Source organism: Fistularia commersonii, chromosome 27, assembly GCF_037954325.1.
Source record: "Fistularia commersonii isolate RoL2024-O1a breed Wild chromosome 27, RoL_Fcom_v1.0, whole genome shotgun sequence".
Lineage (NCBI taxonomy): Eukaryota > Metazoa > Chordata > Actinopteri > Syngnathiformes > Fistulariidae > Fistularia > Fistularia commersonii.
The window spans coordinates 2,743,656-2,765,430 of record NC_141310.1 but is presented as its reverse complement, the minus strand read 5'-3'; the positions used below and the strand labels follow the sequence as shown (position 1 = coordinate 2,765,430).

Sequence of the window (21,775 nt, the reverse complement as noted above, 5' to 3'; positions counted from 1 at the left end):
GATTCTATCCAGCATAATATGAACCACAGAAAAGACATTCCTCATCTAAAAACATCTGTGTCCAAATAACGTGATGAGAAACATATATGACTGTTTCAGAAAATTAGAATATTGTGATAAAGTTATTTATCTTCTGTAATGCAATTAAAAAAACAAAAAATACATCTTCATTTTATTCTAATATTTTGAGATAGGATTTAAGAATAAGAATAAGAGCAACTTTATTTATCCCCAAGGAAATTGTTGTGCCAGAGTTACAAGAAAAACATAACAATAATAAATGATAGTTGAAAATTGTATAAACAGTAAAAAAAAAGTTTAAAAAAAAATGGGGGGAGAATGAGAAATACAAGTGACGACTGTAAAGTGTCTTAAGGTCTTGAGTACCAAGTGAAAGATAAGGAGTGCACAAGAGTATGAAAAAATATTGCGCATGCAGCTGTTATGAAATGAAATATTGCACAGGTATGAATATATATACTGATAAATTATTACGATATACAGTAAGTGGTTGAGATCTTTTTTTTTTTTTTTTTTTTTTTTTAAGGTTTAAGATTTTGAGATTCCCTGCGGCTGAAGGGAGAGGAATTAAAAAGTCTGATAGCCTCAGGTAGGAAAGACCTCCCGTGGCGTTCAGTGGAGTTTTCTTAAGATGATGGGGAGAACATGCAAACTCCACACAGAAAGGCCCCGTCAGGCCCGGAAATCCATTTATTCAGTGATTTGGACTATAAAGTTATTTTCCATTTAAAAGAAAAAGCAGTAGGTTCAGTGGAGACCCTGAATTGCTCAGATGCATGAATGAGAGAGCGAATGGTTGTATGTCTCTATTTGTGGCCCTGGGACAGCCGGGATGGGCCCCCGCGACCCCGAGCGCAGGCTATGAATGAACAAATTAATTCATGACTTACAACCGGCACACAAGCACATTGGAATTGGTGGAAAAACGGCACGAAAGGTCACTGATCTAGATATCGGTCACATGAGTATGTAGGATACTTTGATTATAAGACTGTGAACTTGCTGAGAGGGTTTGCGTGTTCTTTTCCATTCTCAGCATCCTAGTGTTTTATAAAGTGCATTTAGTACGTCTTATTTCCAAGTGAAAAGGGTGTTAAGTTACACAAATCTTTTGGGACAGAAAATTGGTTCAATAATTTACTTTAATTCACATTTAGATAACACCTTGCACACTCATTTATCAGCTTATTCACACTAGGTAATGACATACAGTCATTTTAACACAGTATATATATGTATACACATTTTTGTTTAGAATTAACTTGATGCAAATGCAGAGAATTACGTAGACATGAAATTTCTTTTGATATACAATGATAATGGGAACTGAAGTTAATTTGCCAACCGAAACACAAAGTAGACAAAGGACAGTACCTCAGTGCAAAACACTAGACTCAGCTTTTCTGGTAATCTATGACTGAAGCAGTAGCCACATGACAAACAGTGGCTGAAGCAAAGCGTACACTGGTGTTCTATAACATTCACTTCTCTGCGTGACCCCAGCGGAACCGATAAGCTCATTTTGCCCCTAAGAAATGACCGAGGGCCCGTTGTTTGAAATGGATGAAATAAGGGGCCTCTCACGCGAGCCATCCATTCCTTGTTTCTTACATTTGAGTCCAAATAAACTGCAAAGTTTCATCAGCATCAGATCCACAATTTCTTCCTCCTCAGATGGCTGTAGACATGTAAGGGAAAGCAAAATGAATTCCTCAACCTAACATTTGAAGTGCATTAACAGTTTTAATAAATTTTTCATTTGAACAATGTTGGTCACTGCAAAGCGGGGTTTTGCATCAGGCACATTCAGACTCTTCCTACAGGAATACATTACCTTGTGGTGTATCTGCTCTTGGTTGAACGCCACCAGGATGACAGAGATGAAAAGATTCAGCACTACAAAGGTCATGAACACGATGCAGGAGCCGATGAGGAAGGCACCCAACACGGGACTGTAATTCAGAACCTGCAGGACGGACGAGAAGAAAAACTAACAGTCCGTTGGTCTCAGTGGTAACACTATGAAATTGTTACACACTAACCTCTTCGTAGTTAAAGATGCCAAGCTGCAAGCTGATCATGGTCTGAGCAGCATCAAGCAGCGTTCGATAAGAGTACAACTTCCACCCGTACATCAGATTACACTGAAAAAGAGTTGAAATGTTAGGATGCCAATTCACTTGTCATTAGACTACTTTCAGCTTTTAAAGCTGCAACTCCCGCCGCGGTGCATTGATGATCTGTGTGGGAGACAGCTCACAGCGACGGAGTAGGCCAGGAACATGACCGTAATGACCACCAGAAAGCCCGAGATATCGGTCCAGGCTCGCTGGAGGGTCGCCGTGATCATGTGCAGTTTGGGGTTGAGTCTCAGCAAGTGCCAGAGTTTGATTGTCGCCAGCAGCACCAGGAAGGCGATCAGGTACCCCAGCACTGCATCTGCCTTGGCTGTTTCCTGGAAACTGGCATACCTTGAGGCAGAGCAGAAGATACAGGTCACTCTTAAGTCTTGAATATATCAACTAGAAATATGCTAGGTTGTTGCAATAAAGAAAACACACAATGCAATGTTGTCTCTCTACTAAGATGGATGTGAATCAAGATTTTCAAGAGGAGAATGATCAAAAAGACAATTAATACCGATTAACCCTAAAAGCTTGTCGTCAAATGAAGCAAAGTATGTGAAGACGACTGTTCTGTATAAAACAACCATTCTGAAATTTGATATATAATGGTACCGTCCAATAGCAAAAGCAATTAATAGATGATTTATTTGTTTTCATGTTGAAAAAGCTTTTTACGCTGACAAGAGTACAATTATTCCAACAGATTGAAACCATAGTCTGATTGGGGCTCTGTTTGTAGATGTTTATAATCCTGTCTAAGTGAGTGGAATATGGTTTCTTTGGGGTTTTCATGCGTGTGGTCGTGGGTCACAATCACTCAAAACATTTCTCGGACAAAAGTATGTCGCCCAAAGTCCGTTGGACTTGTTAATATTCATTAACCAGCATGAATATCTGATTTCTTTTGTGCTTATCAGGTGAACTAAAGCTATAACGTACTGGTCTTTGTGGTTCTGGTAGAATTCCATGTCCCTCTTCCCCAGCAAAGTTCGTTTAATGAAGACAGACATGGCGCTCCAGCTGAGAATGATGATCGCCAGCTCAAGCAGGTTCCACTTGCTCTTGAAATAAGCCCACCTGTGCTGTTTCATCAGCTTGCCCTATCGGGAACAGGTGCAGCCTAGTCTACTTTTCCTTGAAGAAAACGTTATTACTGATAATGGACAAAGTGAGGTAAATCCATAAATACCTGGACAAACATGTAATATACAATGAACAAGAAGTAGATGACCTCGGAGGCCATGACAAAGATGTGGAGGCCACCGGTGGACTGGTAAAGACGCACACTTTGGAGCTCACTACGGAACTGGAACGCCCCTGAAGGAAATATAACGTGGCGATTTTTAGGTTCTTGATACACTCCTCAGTTATGATGGCTGAACAAGAAACCACCTACCCAATGCGGTGGTCTCCATCATGAGAGTGACAATACAGAAGAGATTGACGTTCGCGTTGTACACGGTAAACTCAACAAAGAGGGCTTGGGTATACACATCGAGCCAACTGTTGTCATAGAGATATTGGAGAGACCTATGTAGACAGGACAAAGTTTATCATTCTGGTGTACCAGAGTATAATTCATCCCAGTTCTGAACTAATGGAAATGTATAGACAGAGTACCTGCTGGAGTTTTGCAAATCTGGCCCCAGATCCATCACAAAACCCCCTCCTCTGTAGAGCTTCACACTGCCCCAGATGGGATAGGCTCTGAGTTTACCCTGGGACTGGTACTTCCACGGGCTTTGACGATCCTGCGAGACATTGTCGGCCACAGGGCGTCTCCAGCCGAGGTCATAGGAGCCCCTGTCTTCGGACTCCCAGGAGTAGGGCGCGTGACACTCCTGGACAGCCTGCTGCATGGAGCCGGCGACGTGGCAAGAGTTTTTCTGCACCCTCACCTGGCGGACACGAGCATTACCCACCAGGTTGGAGTTTCCATCCGTGATGAATCCTGTCAGGGAACAAGAGCAGGCCTGACGTTAGTCCAGTTTTCAGTGTTTGGGGTGATTTGCTCTTTGGCGAAGCATTGCAAAATCGAGCATGATTACGACGTCTCAACACAGTCACCTGGATAATCTCCGAACAGGCCACTTAGCAGGGTGCTGTTTGCCCAGTCATACATGTCCGGAATACTCATGCTGTCCGAGATCCCTTTGCTGAAGCTCTGACGAATATGTTGGGTCAGGAAGTATGCGTTTGGGTCTCTCTGGCCATACGCCACCAGGAGCAACATCCACATAAATCCGGCATAAGCTGCATTAGAAAGAGACGCTTATAATGGGTATCCAACAGAAACGACTTAATGTTTCACTTTTGTCGTCAAATCTATTGCCTACTCAAAATCTCCCTGATCAGCGCAAACACTTTCTGTTCTTTAATCATGTTGTTCCGTATCTTCTCTATGTCGGTTGGTGGTGGCGGCTGGTAGAAACTGCAGGTACTGTCTCTTCTCGCTGCTCGAACTGCACTGGCGTCATCTGAAATGGGATTTCAAATCAAGAATTGATCATTCGTTTTCACGCAGAACGATAAGATTGAAATGGGGAAGCGTAGCCGGGTTTACCTGGATTTTTGAGACTCTCGTCGATCTGCGGCTCTCCGTATTCCTCCTGGTCTATTTTCTTCAGAACCAGAGCAAAGAACGCAGCGAAACCGAGAACCTGGAGGATCCAAAAGTTTTTACGCTTTAATAATAGAAGAGCTGTGTAAGACAATAACGCATATTGTCAAATGTTATAGTATATCAACAGTATATCATCATGGTGGCACGGTTATGTTCTCACTTTCAAAGGTTGGGTGATAAACAGACTCTCGAAGAAGGAGACGGACATGGAGATCAGCCAGCTGACAGAGCGTTCTTTCCCGTATGTCAGCCCGTACATCATGGTGAAGTATCCTGAAACACCGCTGGTTGCAATCACTAGTATCCAGCCAACAAAGACAAACCACCATGGTAGCCCTCCCTGACAGCACTTCCTGGAAGCACCCCCGTCAACATCCTCCTCTGGACCGGGGCTGTGATCGAGCTGATTTCTGTCCAGGCTGGACGAGGGGACGTGGAACTCCAGGAGACTCTTCATACCGCGGACCTGCTGCATGGCTCGGTTGTAGCTGTCCGGGTTTGGGAAGCACCCGGGTCCCAGGTAGCCCACCTCCCTCTCGACGTGATGCAGCTGCCTGTACAGATACCTGCTATTGTTGCTCTTCTTCTGAAGTCCGTCTGAAGTCTTCTCGGGGCTGCCCCGTACACATTCATCTGTCGATACACAGATTAGATGCACGTTTCATACAACAAATCCACATAATCTCCTTTCATCATGATGACGATGTTTTTTAGCATCTCTGAAACCCTTGCAGCAGCAGGTGTCATATCAGCCACGTTCTACATATTGTCTACATAGGCAATGTCCAAATGGACAAGGTTCTTTGACCAATTTGAAAGATTCCCACAATAAACGGGACTTTGTGTATGCATCAGCCACTTCCTGGAACAGCGATTAGACTGAAATTTATTTTGTTGGTCAGATCTTGAAATTACTTGGACAGTTTTACTCAGTTTATTGATGCCTCTGTTGCGTGGGGGGCAAGAAAGTAAAAGCTATCTTTAGTGTTGGAGACAATCCCTGGGTAGGGAACTGCATTCTGCTCGGGAACATATAAAAAAGTAAATGTAACACCATATTTTGGTCTCACTTGGCTAAACATCAAATACTGGTACCTTGGAGATCCACTGAACCTAAACTGAGGATCATAGAATGTTCCCTCTTGGCGGCATCGGTGTAGAAGTCTCCCGCTGGTCTGTTTTGCTGCCTGATGATGTCCTCCACCAGAGAGAGCAGGCTGTTGATATCCGCCGCCTGTCCAGGTCTCAGATCCGGCTGTGGCAGCGGACTCTTCATGGTCTTTGAGAGCGACTGGGCAATTCTCTTTATGTCCTGTCCGCGAAACCACATATTGAGAGATGCGAAGCAAAGTCCCGGTGATTACTTAACGTTTATTAAACGGCTATTCACCTTCATCACAGTGTCAGGTGTGATGTCTTTCTGAGTGGATGAAGTCTGCGAGGGGGAAACTCGACCGGTCTTCCCCTGCTTGGATTTGTCCGTTTTAGCAGCCCTCTCTCTAGGACGGGTGTTCCTGAAGATGCTCACGATGAGGAGGTTGATGGGAAACATGATGACCGAGCTCTGGAGGCCGATCATAACCTGTTGCCAGGTGAACTCAATGTGGCCTGCAAAGCAAGTCAGATGCGTGACCCTTGCCGCAACTTGCAAATAAAAGGCATTTTTCCCGGAACTAGTGAAACTTGTGCAGTTTAGAGTCAAGGGTATAAAGTTCTGAGCTGTGATTCTAGGTCATGAGAGTAATAGTTTCCATGTCCGCTTGGTGTGTAAAACCAAACCATAAAAAACAAACAAAAAAAACCTAAACCAAGGAATCCAAACTCAAACTGTGTGCAAAACCCAACAAATGAAACTACACCACCACAGCTTTAAATTGGTTCTACATCAGCCAAGTTACACGTTTGCTACACTGACTAGGCAGTCATAGCTAACCCTGACCAATAAACCATTGTTTAAAAAGAAAAGAAAAGAAAAGAAAAGAAAAGAAAAGAAAAGAAAAGAAAAGAAAAGAAAAGAAAAGAAAAGAAAAGAAAAGAAAAGAAAAGAAAAGAAAAGAAAAGAAGATATAATTGTGCTTTTGCCAAATCGGTAAAATATTTCAACAGGGATCTCAAAAACCAATTTCAGTGTTTGTGGACCACCTTATCCATATATAAAATATATGCATCCTTATCCTCAGTTTGAACTGGGAATGATCCAAACATACCCAGATCCATGGTCTGCTCAGAGGGGTCGGTGGGGATCCCCCAAAACATTATACTTGTCAGCATGGTGCACAGCAGCAGGGAAAAACAGCAGGATATTCGTTGCACTCGGGTAAACGTGCTGCTGGGAGGTCGACTTATGACTGAAAACCAGATGTGGCCGTCACGGAAATCCTTGGCCGTCTTCATGAAGAACAGATTGCTAGAAAGAATTGGCGAGTTATGTAAGGTACTGTAAGTAGCATAAAGAGCTGGGTTTGGTTTGTTGATAATGTTACAAACACTGACTATCCAGCCGCTCTCACCTAAATCTTTTCAAATCCTCCTCTGTGGCTACAGGAAAAACCTTGTCAAGGGTGCACTCTCCCACATCCACTGCCAGCCAGGAGTTGCAGAGAAAGTGCCACTTCTGACCACTCTCGACATCCTGTACCGTTACCTTGTTGACGTACCTGTGAAGAGTCATTCATCCGTCAGCGGGAGTCCCAAAAATGACACAGCCTCAAGACTGAATTCATTTTAAGCGGGGCAAATGCTCCGTACCACGCTGGGTGTTCTCCGGAATTGTCGTGCCACAGTCGAATGCTCCTCAACTCTCCGAGGGAGAAGTGCGTGGTCAACAGATACATGTCCTCGCCGCCCCTCTCGAACACCGGCTTGTCCGGGTCCGTCAGGTGGTGGGGCTCGCTGTCTCCCTCGGCGCCCATCAGAGTTATCGTCACCTGGAATATTATAGATGGCCATTGTTTATGTTTTCCAAACGTAAACAGAAACTGGGTCTTGGGACGTCCTTCTGCATCATCACTGACCTGAGAGGAGGTGGACGCACCATGACGGTGCCCCGTGTTGATATTCAGTATGTAGCAATATTCAGCTAAGGGGTCGTTGTCTGCTAGCACCGTTATCTTGACCTTTGAGTGGAGGTGAATGCAAAGTAAGAGCGACTTTATTTTCAAAGTGAAACTTCTTCAAATGAGGCTTTAAAGTGGATTTAAATTACAAAATGTACACAACTGCTTTCAATTTGTTATTGTTTCACATAATATTCAAATGTAACCTGATGTACAGGGTTAAAAGTTTCAGTATTTCAGTCCATTTTGCAAGACTCCTCAACACGCCGAGCTGTTTCTAATTACTAGCGTTGGGAAATGCGGAAAAAAAACAAAAAAACAATATAAATCAGTTGTTCACTGAGATACTCTACCCAAGGAACTCGCAAACATTCGAGGAAAATCATGTATTAATGATCTTACCTTTGATATATATCAGACAGTTAGACGCTTAAAAATCCCAAATTTTGGGCACTTCTGAGTGACTCAAATGAATTTAGCCAAAAACAGTGCATTAAGGAATGATGAATTCATGCAACTACGGAAACAGGATATAGAAAAGAAGCAAATATTTAACAAGCAAAGTACACTTGTGCGTCGACTGCCGATCTTCAAGGGAAAAGCATCCCTCAATTCAAAGTAAAAGCACACCCGAGAAATCTTAATTAAAACTGACACAACCTTGGCTGAGTCGAGAATATCCTTCCTGCGCGCCCATACCACCACCAGCAGATAAGCCACAAAGATGGCGCCCACGAAGCAGACCACCACGGGATTGCTGGTGAAAGTGGCGAAGAGTTCCGCCGTGCGCGACACGTCCACAAGATTCGGCATGACGAAGAAAGAGCTGCCGAATAAAGTCAAGTGGTTGCAGAGACACTGGGTGTTTAGAGGGGTGGTGCGCGGGCCGACCTGTCAAAAAAGGAAACGGCAGCGAGTCACGCTTTTCGTTGTTCCAGGTGAACAAACTAGAGTTCTGCGCTCACCCTGCATCCGTCCTCACTCCAAGAGGACTCCGTTTCGTTCCAGTACTTGCACTGGGCCGCGATGGTCACCACGTTCACGGTTGCGTTGACTGACTTGACCCCTGGCTCTACGATGGGTCTCAGAACCAGGAAGTGCACCCCGACATCCCCCGCTCTATCTTTGGGGCCCAGTATCCAGGTATATTTTTCCTCTGTGACAACACCACATTACGTAATTGGGAAGACGGCATTTACCGAAACAAAATCCCCGTGGTGCTTATCACAATTCACCAGACGGCAGCCTGGTATTTGAAATCATACCTTCCTTGACATCCTCCTGGGGTATTTGAATTTTGGCAACATAATTATCCCCGCTTGGATAATCTTTGTATCCCAGGAGTAGCTTGAAGGAAATTTCTTCGGACGGCTCCAGCTTCACCACCAGTGTTACGTCAGGCGAGGGGATGTCGATGATCAATGTGCTATGATTGGACAGATCCAGGATTGTGCTGTTCTTCTGTCCGATATCAGGCTGGGGAAGGAAGATCTAAAAAGCCCAATGACACGCAAGTGCACGATTCTGAAACATCTCTCCTGCACAAAGTTATACAGTAGGTGTGGATCAGTTGTTACCTCTATCTCCTCTGGAAGGTTCTGAACAGGAATGACGCTCCCGTTCATTCTGGTCAGAGAGACGGATCCCACCGCTCCGACTATGGTATCGTCATTCCAAGAATATGGGTTTCTCTCAAAATTCGTCATCTATGGATTGTTGAATACAGAAAAAGAGCGATACGTGCACCGGTGAAACAGGATATTATTTCAATAATCTACATTTGTTTCACTTTTTTTTGTGTTTTTCGCTAATTACTGTTTTTAATTAGGCCATTTAATCTAATAATCCCATCCAGATTCAGCCATGACACACGCTCATGTAAGTGTGTATATCTTGAAGGCAGCGCGGTGCAGGAGGTGGAGCAATCATCTTTGGAGGCGACCATTCCTGGTTGGATTCCCGGCTCCTCCCAGTGTGTCGTTGTGAAGTGTCGTTGAGCAAGACGCTGAACCCCTTACCGCTTCCTTAGCGCTGGAGGACAGCAGCCTACTGCTCATGGTTCACCCATGATGGGTTCAATGCAGAGAACAAATTGGATAACTAATGACTTATTATAAATCACATCTGTCCTATAATATTCATTTCATTTCAGTGGTTCAGTGGTCAGCGGCTTCCGCCTCACAGCAAGAAGGTCCTTGGTTCGATTCCAACAGGATGTCTTTCTGTGTTCCTGTCTTCCCCGTGTCTGCATGCCTCCTGATGTGTTCATTCAGCCCAGATGAGTGAATGGTTTTATGTTTATATATGACATGTGAAAGAGTGAATTTGTTGCCTGTCTACAAGTTGCCCTGTCATTGATCGTCACCCAGTTGAGGGTGAACCCTGCCTCTTGCCCAAAGGCAGCTTGGATTGGCTCCAGTGCTGGATAATCGGTATAGACAATAAATAAGTGAATGAATGAATGTATTTCTTATGATTGTGGCTGCAGCTCCGATTAACACTGGAATCTATGGAGTAACGCAATAGTGAATCTGAAGCATGTGAATAATAAGCGTGTTGTGAAATTTGACTGATTTTGAAACTCGGATTCATATTCCAATTGCTTTTTCTTTTCCCTTCCGGACGCCCACGTACTTACTCTCACATCCACGGGCTCGTTTGGAGAGAGGACGTCAGAGGGCAGGGGAGGAAAGGAGAATCTGGATGAACTGTTCCTCTGGACATTTATATCTTGAATCTGAGTGGTTCCCGGAGACATTCTGAATAATCGAAGCAGGCTGTTATATCCAGTGCAGGGACGTGTCATTTTTAAACCGCATGCTCTTGTCTCACCTGTTGACATAAACACTGATCTGATCGGACTCGATGATAATGGGGTTTCCATTCAGCTCCTTATTGTTCAGCAAGGCGCTCTGGACATTGTTTAACCCGGTAAGAAGAGAATTCGAGACTTTTTCCTGAGGGGGACAAATTATATTCTGAGGAAAGAAAGAAGAAAACTGTGGGAAAACCTATTTACGGGTGAGATGGCTTTGCCCTTACATTAGCCGAGACATTCAGTATATTACTGGCTGCTTCAATTATGGGCGTGGCTACTTGCACAACCTCTCCCTCGTCCTCGCTGTTCTTATTTATGCTGATAGTGTTAAGGGAGGAGCTGAGGTCCACCAACAATGAGCTTGCTTCTTCCTGGAGTGGAAATCCAGCAACAGAGAAAAATATTTCCTTTCAACAGGCCGCATATGAAACATTCAGACGGGTAAAAAGAAGTTCTCTGAATAAATGTTCTCATTTCATATTGTTATACTCCATTAGTCATAGTAATAGTGAGATGATCAAAACACGTGGGTAACCCCGACTTCTCCATCAATTAGTGATTCTTATGGTAATATTCGAATCATATGCTCATCACATTATCCTGCACAAAAAAGCGCAATGTTAATTTCCCTTCAGCTGCTGCTCGGAACTCTGCCCCGATTTGACGGTGTTGCAGAGCAGTGTTTCCCAACCACTGTGCCGCGGCACATTAGTGTGCCGTGAGAGATCGTCAGGTGTACCGTGGAAAAATGCCCACTTTCACCTGATTGGTCCGAAAATTATTTATCCAACGCAAATAATGTGTCTTGCTATGTCTATGTGGGCAGCGTGCCCTTTTTGATGGCAACGGGTAATGAATTAACCTGTGCATCTGTGTATCAGAGTGATTAGTGACACTTTGCGTGATACATTTTAAAAAAAAAAGTGCTTGTATCTGCGTAAACAAACAGGCAGCGTTGTTGAAAACTACCAAGACGCATGAGAAAGCAGTGAAAGCTGCTATAAAGTTGCTGAACTCATCTCTAAATCCAAACAGCCACACACCGTAGCAAAATGTTAATACTACCTGCCGGCAAAATCATTGTAGAAGAAATGTTCGGCTCTGGCGTCGATAAAGAAACAGCCCGAGTTCTCTCAAATAATACCATTTCCAGACATATTGATGACATGTCTTCAGACATCGTAAAAAGTGTTCTAGAAAAAGTTGCACATCAGTGGGAAATTTGCATTGCAACTTGATGAATCTACAGATATTAGATACATTAGATTTCACACTAAGTAATTTGAGACCACGGTTTCATTCTAATTCGTTAAAAAATGCTTTTGACATATTTATTTGGTGGTGTGCCGTGTGATTTTTCGAATGTAAAAATATGTGCCGTGGCTCAAAAAAGGTTGGGATACACTGTTATAGAGAACAGCGGTGATGTGCTGTACTTGGGCGGAGGGGCTGAGCTCGTCCGGGCGCTGGGTGAGTCCTGCCACCGCCCTGGCCGTCTGCTGCACATCCTGACTCGTGTTGGTCGGCGTGTCCAGCAAAACAATGGTCATTTTGGACAGCATCTGTTCCCTGAGCTGAGAAGGAAGGAAATATTTTTGACACCTCTGGCTCCCCATTGTGTAAAAGCCAGCAACGGCCGCGCTTCATAAATACGTTTACCTGCGGGCTCGACCTGAAATCAGTGCCATTTACCTTTTTCCTGGCGTCTTTCTGATCCTCAGCGGTCTCCGTGTTCAGCACGTCAGACACCGAGGTAAATATTTGTCCCAGCGCTTCGCCCGAGAGCAGACCCTGCTGCTCCAGCTGAGCAACGGTGTCATCCAGAGCTGACTGTAGATCCTCCACGGAACCATCGGGGTTGCTTTTCAGTACCTTTGAAAGATAATCCCCAATTTAACCCGCGATGTGAGGAATTTCACTCCGTTGGATTGATGACCTCTGATACACACCTGAGTGTTAATGGTTGTAGTTGCTTCCTCTTTCTCATTTTTGACCGTGACAACAATGGACAAACTGAAATTGTTGCTTATGTCTCCAAGAGGCAAGAAGACCGATTTTGCCACATCAGTGTTACTGCACCGCAGATGTATGCCTGGAAAAAAAATAAAAATGGATCATCGTAATAATAACATATCAATCCATTATCTGTCTAACCCTGTCCTCTTTCACTCGATCCATTAACCTCCTCTCTGATTTGCCTCAAGACCTCCTGCCAGGCAGTTCAAACCTCATCATGCGTCTACCCAGATCTTCACTCTCCGTCCTCCGTACATGTCCGGACGATCTCAATCTGACTTCATCTACAGACCATCAAACATATGCTGTTCCTTGATGGACTCATTCCCGATCCTCTCCATCCTCCTCCCTCTCAAAGATATCCAAAGATGTCTTCCTTGTCTTCATCTTCAAATCCCCCCGCCTTCTTTATCTCCACTCCCTGCAGCCTCATTGTTCCGCTTGGGTTCTAGATTTTCCTCCCCCTGCTCCCCGCGCTCATTACACATCACAATGTCATTTGCAAACACCATTTTCCATAGAGATCAGGAGCTCTGTGAGACAACTTGTCCAGGTGTCTGTCACACCTACAGCACACACCACATAGCTCTCATACATGCCCTGCACCAATCTAACATACTTACTTACATACTCTGCTACTCCAGACATCCTCATACATCGCATCCATCCATGGCACATTGCAGCTCCCTCTGACCTTCTCTGTACTTCTTTATCAACGTTCTCAAAAGCTAATATGGCACCCACAGTGCTCTTTGCCGGCGTAAAATCATACTGCCGCTCACGAATGCTCATCCCTTCCCTCAGTCCAGTTTCCAAGAGAGTTCCCTTTATGCTTCCTCAGCTACAACTCAAACATGAATTTTAAGATTGTGGGATGAATCAGCAAAACGAATCCAAACAGTTCATTCAAACCTCACTTCCTTTGCACACCCATTCCTCAGACTTCATCTGCTATAAGTCTCATTCATACTAGAAACCTTGATGTGTGATAGAAGCCACCGAGCCACAGGCAGCGCAGTCTCACCAGTGTCAGTTCTGAAGCAGTAAAGACAGCCTGCAGAGCAGAAAGGACTCGGCTGGCACGCGAGCTCAAATGCATCGAGCACCGTCCCTGATGGTGGAGAGATGCTGCACGAGGGGGAGTTGGAGTCTGCAGGCGTTTCGGTCGGTGACGGTTCTGTTGGCTCCGGATCTGGTATTGGCAGAGTGTATTTGGCAAATCCTGTGTTGCTCTTTCCTGTTTTACAGTATTATAGAGATGCAGTTTAGTAAATATAATCAAATTCTTTGCCAACTTTGTGAGTAGAATGTAATTCTTGCGCAGACTCCCGTCAATATTTACATTGAAATATATCAAAAATTCACCATAAGCAATCACGCTGATGTTGTGTGACATTTCTCTTGAAAGTTCCAGATGTTTGCGCCGCACAAGAAACTCCAAAGTGCCGTCCTGCTCCTCTATGGATGGCCTTCTTCCTGCTTTTGAGTAGCATTTTCCAATGTTACCCTATGAAGATCAGATGAAATTACAGAGCGTTTCTTTGTTGGAGGCTGGCCATCATCACTGAATCAAAACGCTTACATAACTTACTGTCAAAGGTTTGGGATCTTCAATATACCAAAGCATGTCTGGACAAGTTGTCTCACAGTTCAGTCTCAGCTTTACTGGTTGATCCACATTTACGTCAGTGCAGTTGTCACAACTGTAATGACCAATACAAATATTCATTGATTTATTTATTCATCATTCATACATTATCTACACAGCTTATCTTGCAGGTGCCGATCACAGGGGCACACATAGAGACAAAAAAAACACAGCTGGGCCACATTCAGGTCTCCAATGAACCTCCTGCATGTTTTTGGACTGTGGGAGGAAACCAGAGAACCCAAAGAAAACCTATGCAGACACAGGAAAAGCATGGAAACCCAACATAGAAAGCCCCCCCCCCGTCAGAATCCAACCAGGGACCTTCTTGCTGTGAAGAGGATGCACTAACCACTGCGTCATCATGTCGCCTCAAATACAGATATATAACTATCATTATCCTCATGTAAGTTCAACATATAAGTGTGCACACAAACAGCTGACAGAATGATAAACTGTTATCAACCGTCATAATCCAAATTTTGAAACCCCAAAGGTCATCTTGTCTCTGCAGTCAACAGTTGGTCTACAGGTGCCAAGCAGCTTTCCCTTAGCTTATCATGTTTAAATGTTTTTGAAAGTAATTGAAGGTTTGTTTAATACCTAATGGTGATATCTGTGAACTCCTGGAGAGCGACGTGGATACACTCGGAAGTGGCGGCGATGGTCTCCCATTTCCGAAACCAGGAGAGTTTCTTCATCGCCACAGTGTATCTGACCACCTGATGCGGTTCTGGAAGGCAGTGTCTTTCGACAACGTGAGTCTCACCCCATGTGGAGTTTCTGCACTTGCAGTCTCCCTCTGGAAGGATATAAAGAAGATGGCGCCGGTTCGAGCTGATGTTAGACTTTTTGCGATCATAAATTTCAGATTCAAACACTTTTCAAATTGACGTTCTTTTGTTTTGGATGTTCTGAGATCTTGGCTTCAGCTGTGTGTTCCTGTTTTACTCTGAATAGTCCAAGTGTTATGTTTAATTTCGGTGATCCTGCCCTATCTGAACGTTCCAGCTAGTTCGTCATCTTCACCTGTCAGTTACTCAACCCCGTCACCCATTGGACACTCGTAAATGTCCGTCCAATCAGCTCCCTTCCCAGACCTCATGTTTCCCATCCATCTCCTGATGAGTAATTAAAAGGATCTGCTTTTCTGTTCTGTCTTCTGTCTCACTATTGGTTGGATCACATCCTTGTGTTTATAGCGTTGCACGTTTGCCTGCCCGTTCCCATACTTCTGCTCCCTTTTGTCAAACAAAAGTTTGAATATTTATCCAAAGCTCGCCCACTGGTCCCCGAGGTCGGGGTATTTATAAGTAATGACTCCATTCATGTTTCAATCTCAAGCCCGGATCGTACTCTTATGCTCACCGCAGATCCATTTAAAGAGGAATCCTTTGCTGGGTAAGGGTTCACTTCCATTTACAGTCAGTGTCACATCCTGAGTGTAATCGACCACCGTCTCCGGAGCCGAGCTGATTCTCAAATGGTACAACTCATGAGTCACGTCATCCGCCTGTAAAGGATAATAAAGACGTAATGACACCTGGAAGGCTTTTGAACAGCGCATATCACCGGGCATAAATGGGACCTGCGTGCGTACCGAGGTACCGTTTTCTTCCGATGTGAGTTCGGAGTAATTGCCGCAAGCCTGGAGTACACCATTCATGTCCACGTCCAACTCCGAGGCCGAGAAGGCATTTGTGGCCTTCACGTTCACCGTCAAAGGGCCTTTAGCCAAAAGGTATTCAATCAGGTATCAACTTATGGAAATATAGTTTTATATTCAAGGCGGAGTACCTTCAATCGGGCGAGAAAACACATAAGCCTGGAAGCTTCCATTCAGCATGACTCTTGTCTCTGACAGAGCATCTTTAGCTCCAGTCAGAGAGAAGAGGAGATCCACGGGGGGTCCTCGCTCCAGCGAAACGCCGATAGTGAGATCGGTGGAGTTCGGACACCGGCCTTCATCCATGGTTACCGTGGCGCTCAGTCCCTCGACAGGCTCAAACAGGCACAGCTCCAGCTCGGTGGAGACCGGGCGGGCGGTGACCTTGTTAGAGGCGGTCAGAGTCAAGTTCTTGCAACCGTTCCCGAGCCGCTCCAGATCGCTGTCGTTCAGTGTGATGTTGTGAGGCGTGATCCCGCTGTCCACCGAGGAGTTTGCGACCGTATGGCCCCCGAGGTTGACGTTGTAGGAGACGTTCGTACCTGGTGTTGGCGAGAATGGGAATGAGATTTTGCTGAGAAAAAGTCAATTTGGCATATCATGCCGCCGACTGACCCACCTGCCTCTACGGCAACCTGGATCTCCACTCGAGCGCCGTGGAGCACGTTGCATTCGCCGCCGTCTTTCGATGCGTTTTGGCTGTAGCACTTCACGGTGTCAAATTCTCCCAAGGGCTCCTGGATTGTTATGGCCTTCTGAGCTGCGACATGCCACTCGCTGGTGGAGCACTCCACCGTAACCACAAAAACACCAGGGGTGGTGAATTTGTGGATGACTGTGCTCTCCATCCTGCCAGACAGAAAGGAAAATGTCTGCTGGTTATATCTATTGTAGATCTATTAGTCCAATAGCTGTTTTAGATGATATTTTAGTATGATTTTCTCACTCGTCTGGGCTGTAGGGATCGATACTGTGTCCATCCCCAGTGTTGAGTGCGCACGTGAGGTTCCCCTGAAAAGGGTGGAGGAGCCACTTCACGCCGATGGTAACGTTATCAAAGACTGCCGCCAGTTTACTTATCAGTATCTGGAGTCCTGTGCGGAAACAAGACGGGTAATTATCTGCACGCTGGAAACACTTGTTTTGTCAGTGCTTGAGAATGAAAAGTTGACTTTGGTCCTCGCGTCCACGTGAGGGCATTACAAATAAACTGATATTGGAAAGTACTCATTAAAACACAGGTTAAAATTCATTTCCTTTATTCTGCAACAATCACTTCAGAAACACTGAAATCTGATACTTAAATCTGATAAATGCATCGTCGACATGTCGCCGGGAAATCAGGCTCAGGAATGGGGAAGGACCCCATATGCTCTATTTAATCTAATATTAAATGAATGAATGAATAACAAATAAATGAAATAAAAGATCATAACCATCATAAGGCCTAAAGAGGAATTTTATATACTGCTTTGAGAGAGCCTCTAAGATATGGTAAACTATGTAAAGTGATGTAAATATATTTTAAATGATGCAGAATATCAAACCAATGTAAATAAATATGTTGATTTAAAAAAGTAACAAAAGAAAATAGCAAAAATGCACATTTAACCCTCATGTAATTAATTAACTAAACATAGCAATGTAATGTAAGGATGGTGATGTCAGATAAGTGTTAAAGGAGCAAACAAGATAGCGATGAACGAATGTGCATAAATTGTTTGTTTGCCGACAAGCCCTTGGCCTGCTTGTCCCATGATTACAAGTCAAACAGGGCTGACTTTTGTCTGTTCGCCGTCAGTAAAGGGTCTGACTGACCTTGTTTGCAGTGATACTCCACAGACAGGTAGCTTCCCAGAACAGGGCAGGGCTCTCCCAGCGAGCCGGGATCCACACGGGCCTGGCAGGCCTGCAGGCCGTGACAGCTGGCTGAGGAAACACATAGTTGCGCAACGCCGGAAAGCACGGTTTCATTTTTGTCCTGTGACAAACTCTTATTCGCACAAGCATTTTGAAATAATTAGGGAATCGATTCAAGTGCTTCGTTTGATGCTCTCAGTCCCGCTAGATGAAGAGTTATGTTTATTCTGCCGCTTTTAAATTTTATTACAATGTTTTTCTCACAAATTCCTCCATATAATCAGCCCTTTCCTATAAATACAAGTACAAGAATACAAGTTTTTATTATAATAGAATCAATATCCAAGTCTCTTCCGAGAATTCCCCCCTTGTGTCTGTTCGTTATATTAATGAATTAATCAGATTTACCGCCGCAGCTGTTCTGGTCAAATTCCCAGTTGGCTGTCACAGTGGCTTAGAAATATAAAACAAATTCAGTTTGGGGATTTTGACCCTTTTGATTCCAGTTTAGTCATCATAACAGAGCAAACAAAAAACAGTTAAGAAGTTAAAAAGAAAACAAAATAACTATCTGAGTACTTTAAGAGTAGTAGTTGCAGAATCAAAGTTTGAAATATAGATGACTATACGCCACGTTGGAAGCGCACCGTTATAATACGGGTCACGGGGGTTCAAAGACATCGAGATGGTACATTTGCTTCAAAACTGCAAGAAATCCGCCATCGTGACTGATTCAAGACTGCTAGGAATGTAAGAATATTGGACATTTTGCCCAAAGCCCATCTGTTCAGCTCCTAGGAGAGGGATTTTCATCATGTCAATTCTGTCTGTCTAATCCTTTTGTCCCAAGTCACATGGCAATCGTGTTTGGGGTTTTGGTCTGCGTGTGTGTGTGTGTGTGTAATGTCAGCTAACCTGTTTCTTAAAGCTTCTCTGTGAGTTATTAATTGGAATAATTCAGGGCACTTTAAAGATCTTCACCATTATCCGATCGACATCGGATAATAAAAAAAAAAAAGGTTTCTATAGAAATACATGTGATACCTTTCACAGAATCACTGACATCGATCCAGCTGCACTCCTCCTGGGGAGACGCCGGCGTGGCCGTGAGTTTGGACCGGCAGTAGTGAACTGTCTTTCGACCGTAGAAGCTGTCGTCCGTTTCTATAATCTGACCGGAGCCGCACTGCAATGTGGCATTTTGACCATCACAGGCTATCGATCTCCCGGAATCTGATTGGGAAAAAGAACATTTTAAATGTGACCCATTAACCGGAAAAAAGAGATTAAAAGCGTTAATGTAGCCTAAGTTCCAACCAAACTGGCAGACGAAGTTGAGTTCCTGGCTGCAGTTCCCCGTGGCCTCCCACTGGAAAGCCGAGTGTCTCAGGACGTGTCCGCAGGCCGCCTCCGACTCCGGCAGCTTCACCCAGTTATTGTAGCTGACGTCTGAGCCGTCCAGCCATGCGAGGGAGCCTAGGATGACCAGGGAGTCACATCAACTCGTCTCATGCCCCATTAATTTCCCTCAGTCGTAAATTCAAGACGTCTTTAAATGCCACATGTCAGACGGGGAGAGACAAAGGTGACGGATTCTGTGTATCGTTCATGCAGTTAAGGTGATTGTCAAAGCCGCCGTTCAGGCACAAAGACATAGTGGGAGGTTTTTATATGCGGCGTGACTGAATGGCAGAGACAGGTCTTTGTGGAGGGCAGTCAAAACACGTCTGTAAATCAGCCAGGTTGACAGCAGGGCTATTGGAACTGTCGCTGCAGGGAGGAGATATCAAAACGTCTGGACTCCGTCCCACTAAACATCAACACAAACGCTTTTCAATCCCGCGGAAAAAAAAATGCCCGCCATGACGACCAACGTCATCATCTCTAGATTACATTGCCTGAGCTCCTCGGGTGATGGAGTGATGCAACAATAACACGACACTATGCAATAATAAGTATAATGCAGCATGATGATGTGACCTCTTATACGGACATTTCCCCCAATTACATATTAATCTTTTTTTTCCGTGATAAATTGCATTGTGTGATAAACCACAATAGAAAATTATTTCTAGCATTCTCTGATCAATGATTACTTATTGACCTGTTATTTACTGCAGAAAATGTTGGCCACTTGTGACCATTTCAAAACATGGGAAGTTTGAAAATATGTGTGGATGGAGGCATTTATTTTAACTCTAAATACTAAAAAGATAACTTTTGTTATCTTCACCAAAAAAGCGCAACTCCATCATTTTTATTCCAGATTCAATTCAAAGTGTTTGTTATCATATGCAAAATCTTGAAATGTATTTCCCTGCACAATGAGCCATTGAGGCCTGATAGGTAAAACATAAAAACAAACATGCCGTTATAGCCCGATGTCAACAGTGCGGGGAAATGCAAACACTGCACAGAAATGTAAACAGCACAAACAGGATGCGCAAGGTGAAAGAAAGAGTGCAAATTGAAATGTAAACAATTATATTAATGCAAAGTGCACGTTGAACTGAATTGAAATTTTTATATGAAATGTAAAAGCATTTACAATGCACACGAGTGCATTAAAGTGATTTAGTACACAATACTCATGAATATTATAACAAGTAACAATTATAAATCAAATACATAAGTGAAATGTTTTGTTTTTTCCAATTAGTAATGACAAATGTAAACTATGAAATAATAACCTTTGAGATGGTCATGCAGTCATTTTTGCGCCTTGTAGATAGATACACTTCAAATAAGGACCATAAAACTGGTGTTTTTGTCACATGGCCTCTCACCCTCAGTCGAGTCCAGCGTGAGGTTTGGTGCGGCGGGCGCCAGACCCAGCCACCAGTCCTTCTGTGGATCCAGGTGCTTCTGAAGGAACTGCTGCGTCTCGTCGTTCAGGATGAAGGCCAAGTGTCCCCCGCCTCTCTCACACCACCCCTCTGCGCTGAGGAAGGAGCGCTGCAGACCCACAAACTCATAGCAGGAGCCGTCGAAGCCCTTCTGGTACTCCGAACAGGATAGATCCTCGGGATCCCCCTGGACGGGAGGAGGCCCAGCCAGGAAGAGAAACAATAACACCAGGGGAGGACAAGTGGTGCTGTCCATCTCTGACTCCTCACCTGCCCGCTGTCATTACCTCACATTGTTAACATCAGGACTTTAAAGGGCACTGACGTCAGCGCTGTTGACAATGATGCGCCCTTTAGGTTCAGCTCTGACGTTGGATGGCCCCTCTGATGGGAGGTTGGCATTGTGCGCCGTGATCATAACTCCTGTACACAAACAAAGCGCGGGCCGCTGGTGAAAAGAGACAAGGCCCCACTGTCAACAGCCTCTAATTGCACGTCTGCCTCCATCAACGTGCGGATCCACAACCTGCGGGGAAAGATATGCCTTTCCTTCAGAACAGGCGCCGCCATGAAAATGTCAGAGCTTTCGACAGAAAACAAACTGTTAATGGAGACAATGGTTAAGAGTGGTTTCAATCATAGAAGAGCTCAGCTATCACAGTAATAATGATATTAAAAATAATATTACTTATGGAAATACCAATGACGATAACAGGTGGCGCAATGGGTAGCGGTTCAGCCTCAGAACATTCAATTCCAACAGAGGACCTTTCCGTGCGGGGTGTGTATGTTGTCTGCGTGGGTTTTTTCCCACGTTATCTCTTGCCTGATGGCAGCGGGAATAGGCTCCAGCATCCCCCAAGGGTAGTAAGTAGTGGATAATGATGAAAACAGCAAGAATAATATAATAATGACTATTAGTATTATTACTATTATATGTATAAACAGGACAGTAGTGAGTGTATAGTCTCCCAATGACAAGAAATTGTACTGGGACCCTCCGTCTTTTCTCTACTATTGAAATGTCATTCTTTTATCATGCAATCAATCTACCAAAATTCAATAGAGTTATACTGAATATAATCTCTTTGAGAG

General features: G+C 44.3%; 1 protein-coding gene across 1 annotated transcript; it reads right to left on the bottom strand.

Annotated features, from left to right (window-relative positions):
* Positions 1–1,192: 1,192 nt before the first annotated feature.
* On the bottom strand, positions 1,193–21,098 carry LOC147217766 (polycystin-1-like protein 2). The gene is made up of 42 exons (XM_086174551.1): positions 21,006–21,098; positions 20,621–20,867; positions 19,152–19,310; positions 18,879–19,067; positions 17,793–17,903; positions 16,921–17,068; positions 16,594–16,823; positions 16,106–16,516; positions 15,909–16,036; positions 15,677–15,821; positions 14,912–15,110; positions 14,252–14,363; positions 14,026–14,167; positions 13,685–13,897; positions 12,594–12,736; positions 12,337–12,516; positions 12,081–12,218; positions 10,869–11,015; positions 10,659–10,783; positions 10,465–10,585; positions 9,404–9,532; positions 9,092–9,317; positions 8,792–8,982; positions 8,487–8,717; positions 7,785–7,886; positions 7,519–7,697; positions 7,281–7,427; positions 6,978–7,177; positions 6,161–6,378; positions 5,866–6,082; positions 4,931–5,403; positions 4,711–4,807; positions 4,484–4,624; positions 4,215–4,400; positions 3,768–4,098; positions 3,544–3,677; positions 3,337–3,464; positions 3,087–3,247; positions 2,282–2,492; positions 2,064–2,165; positions 1,856–1,987; positions 1,193–1,699 (listed from the first exon to the last, which is right to left on the bottom strand). The coding sequence occupies exons 1-42, from the start codon at positions 21,096–21,098 to the stop codon at positions 1,550–1,552; spliced, it is 7,467 nt and encodes a 2,488-aa protein (XP_086030677.1). The 3' UTR covers positions 1,193–1,549.
* Positions 21,099–21,775: the final 677 nt, after the last annotated feature.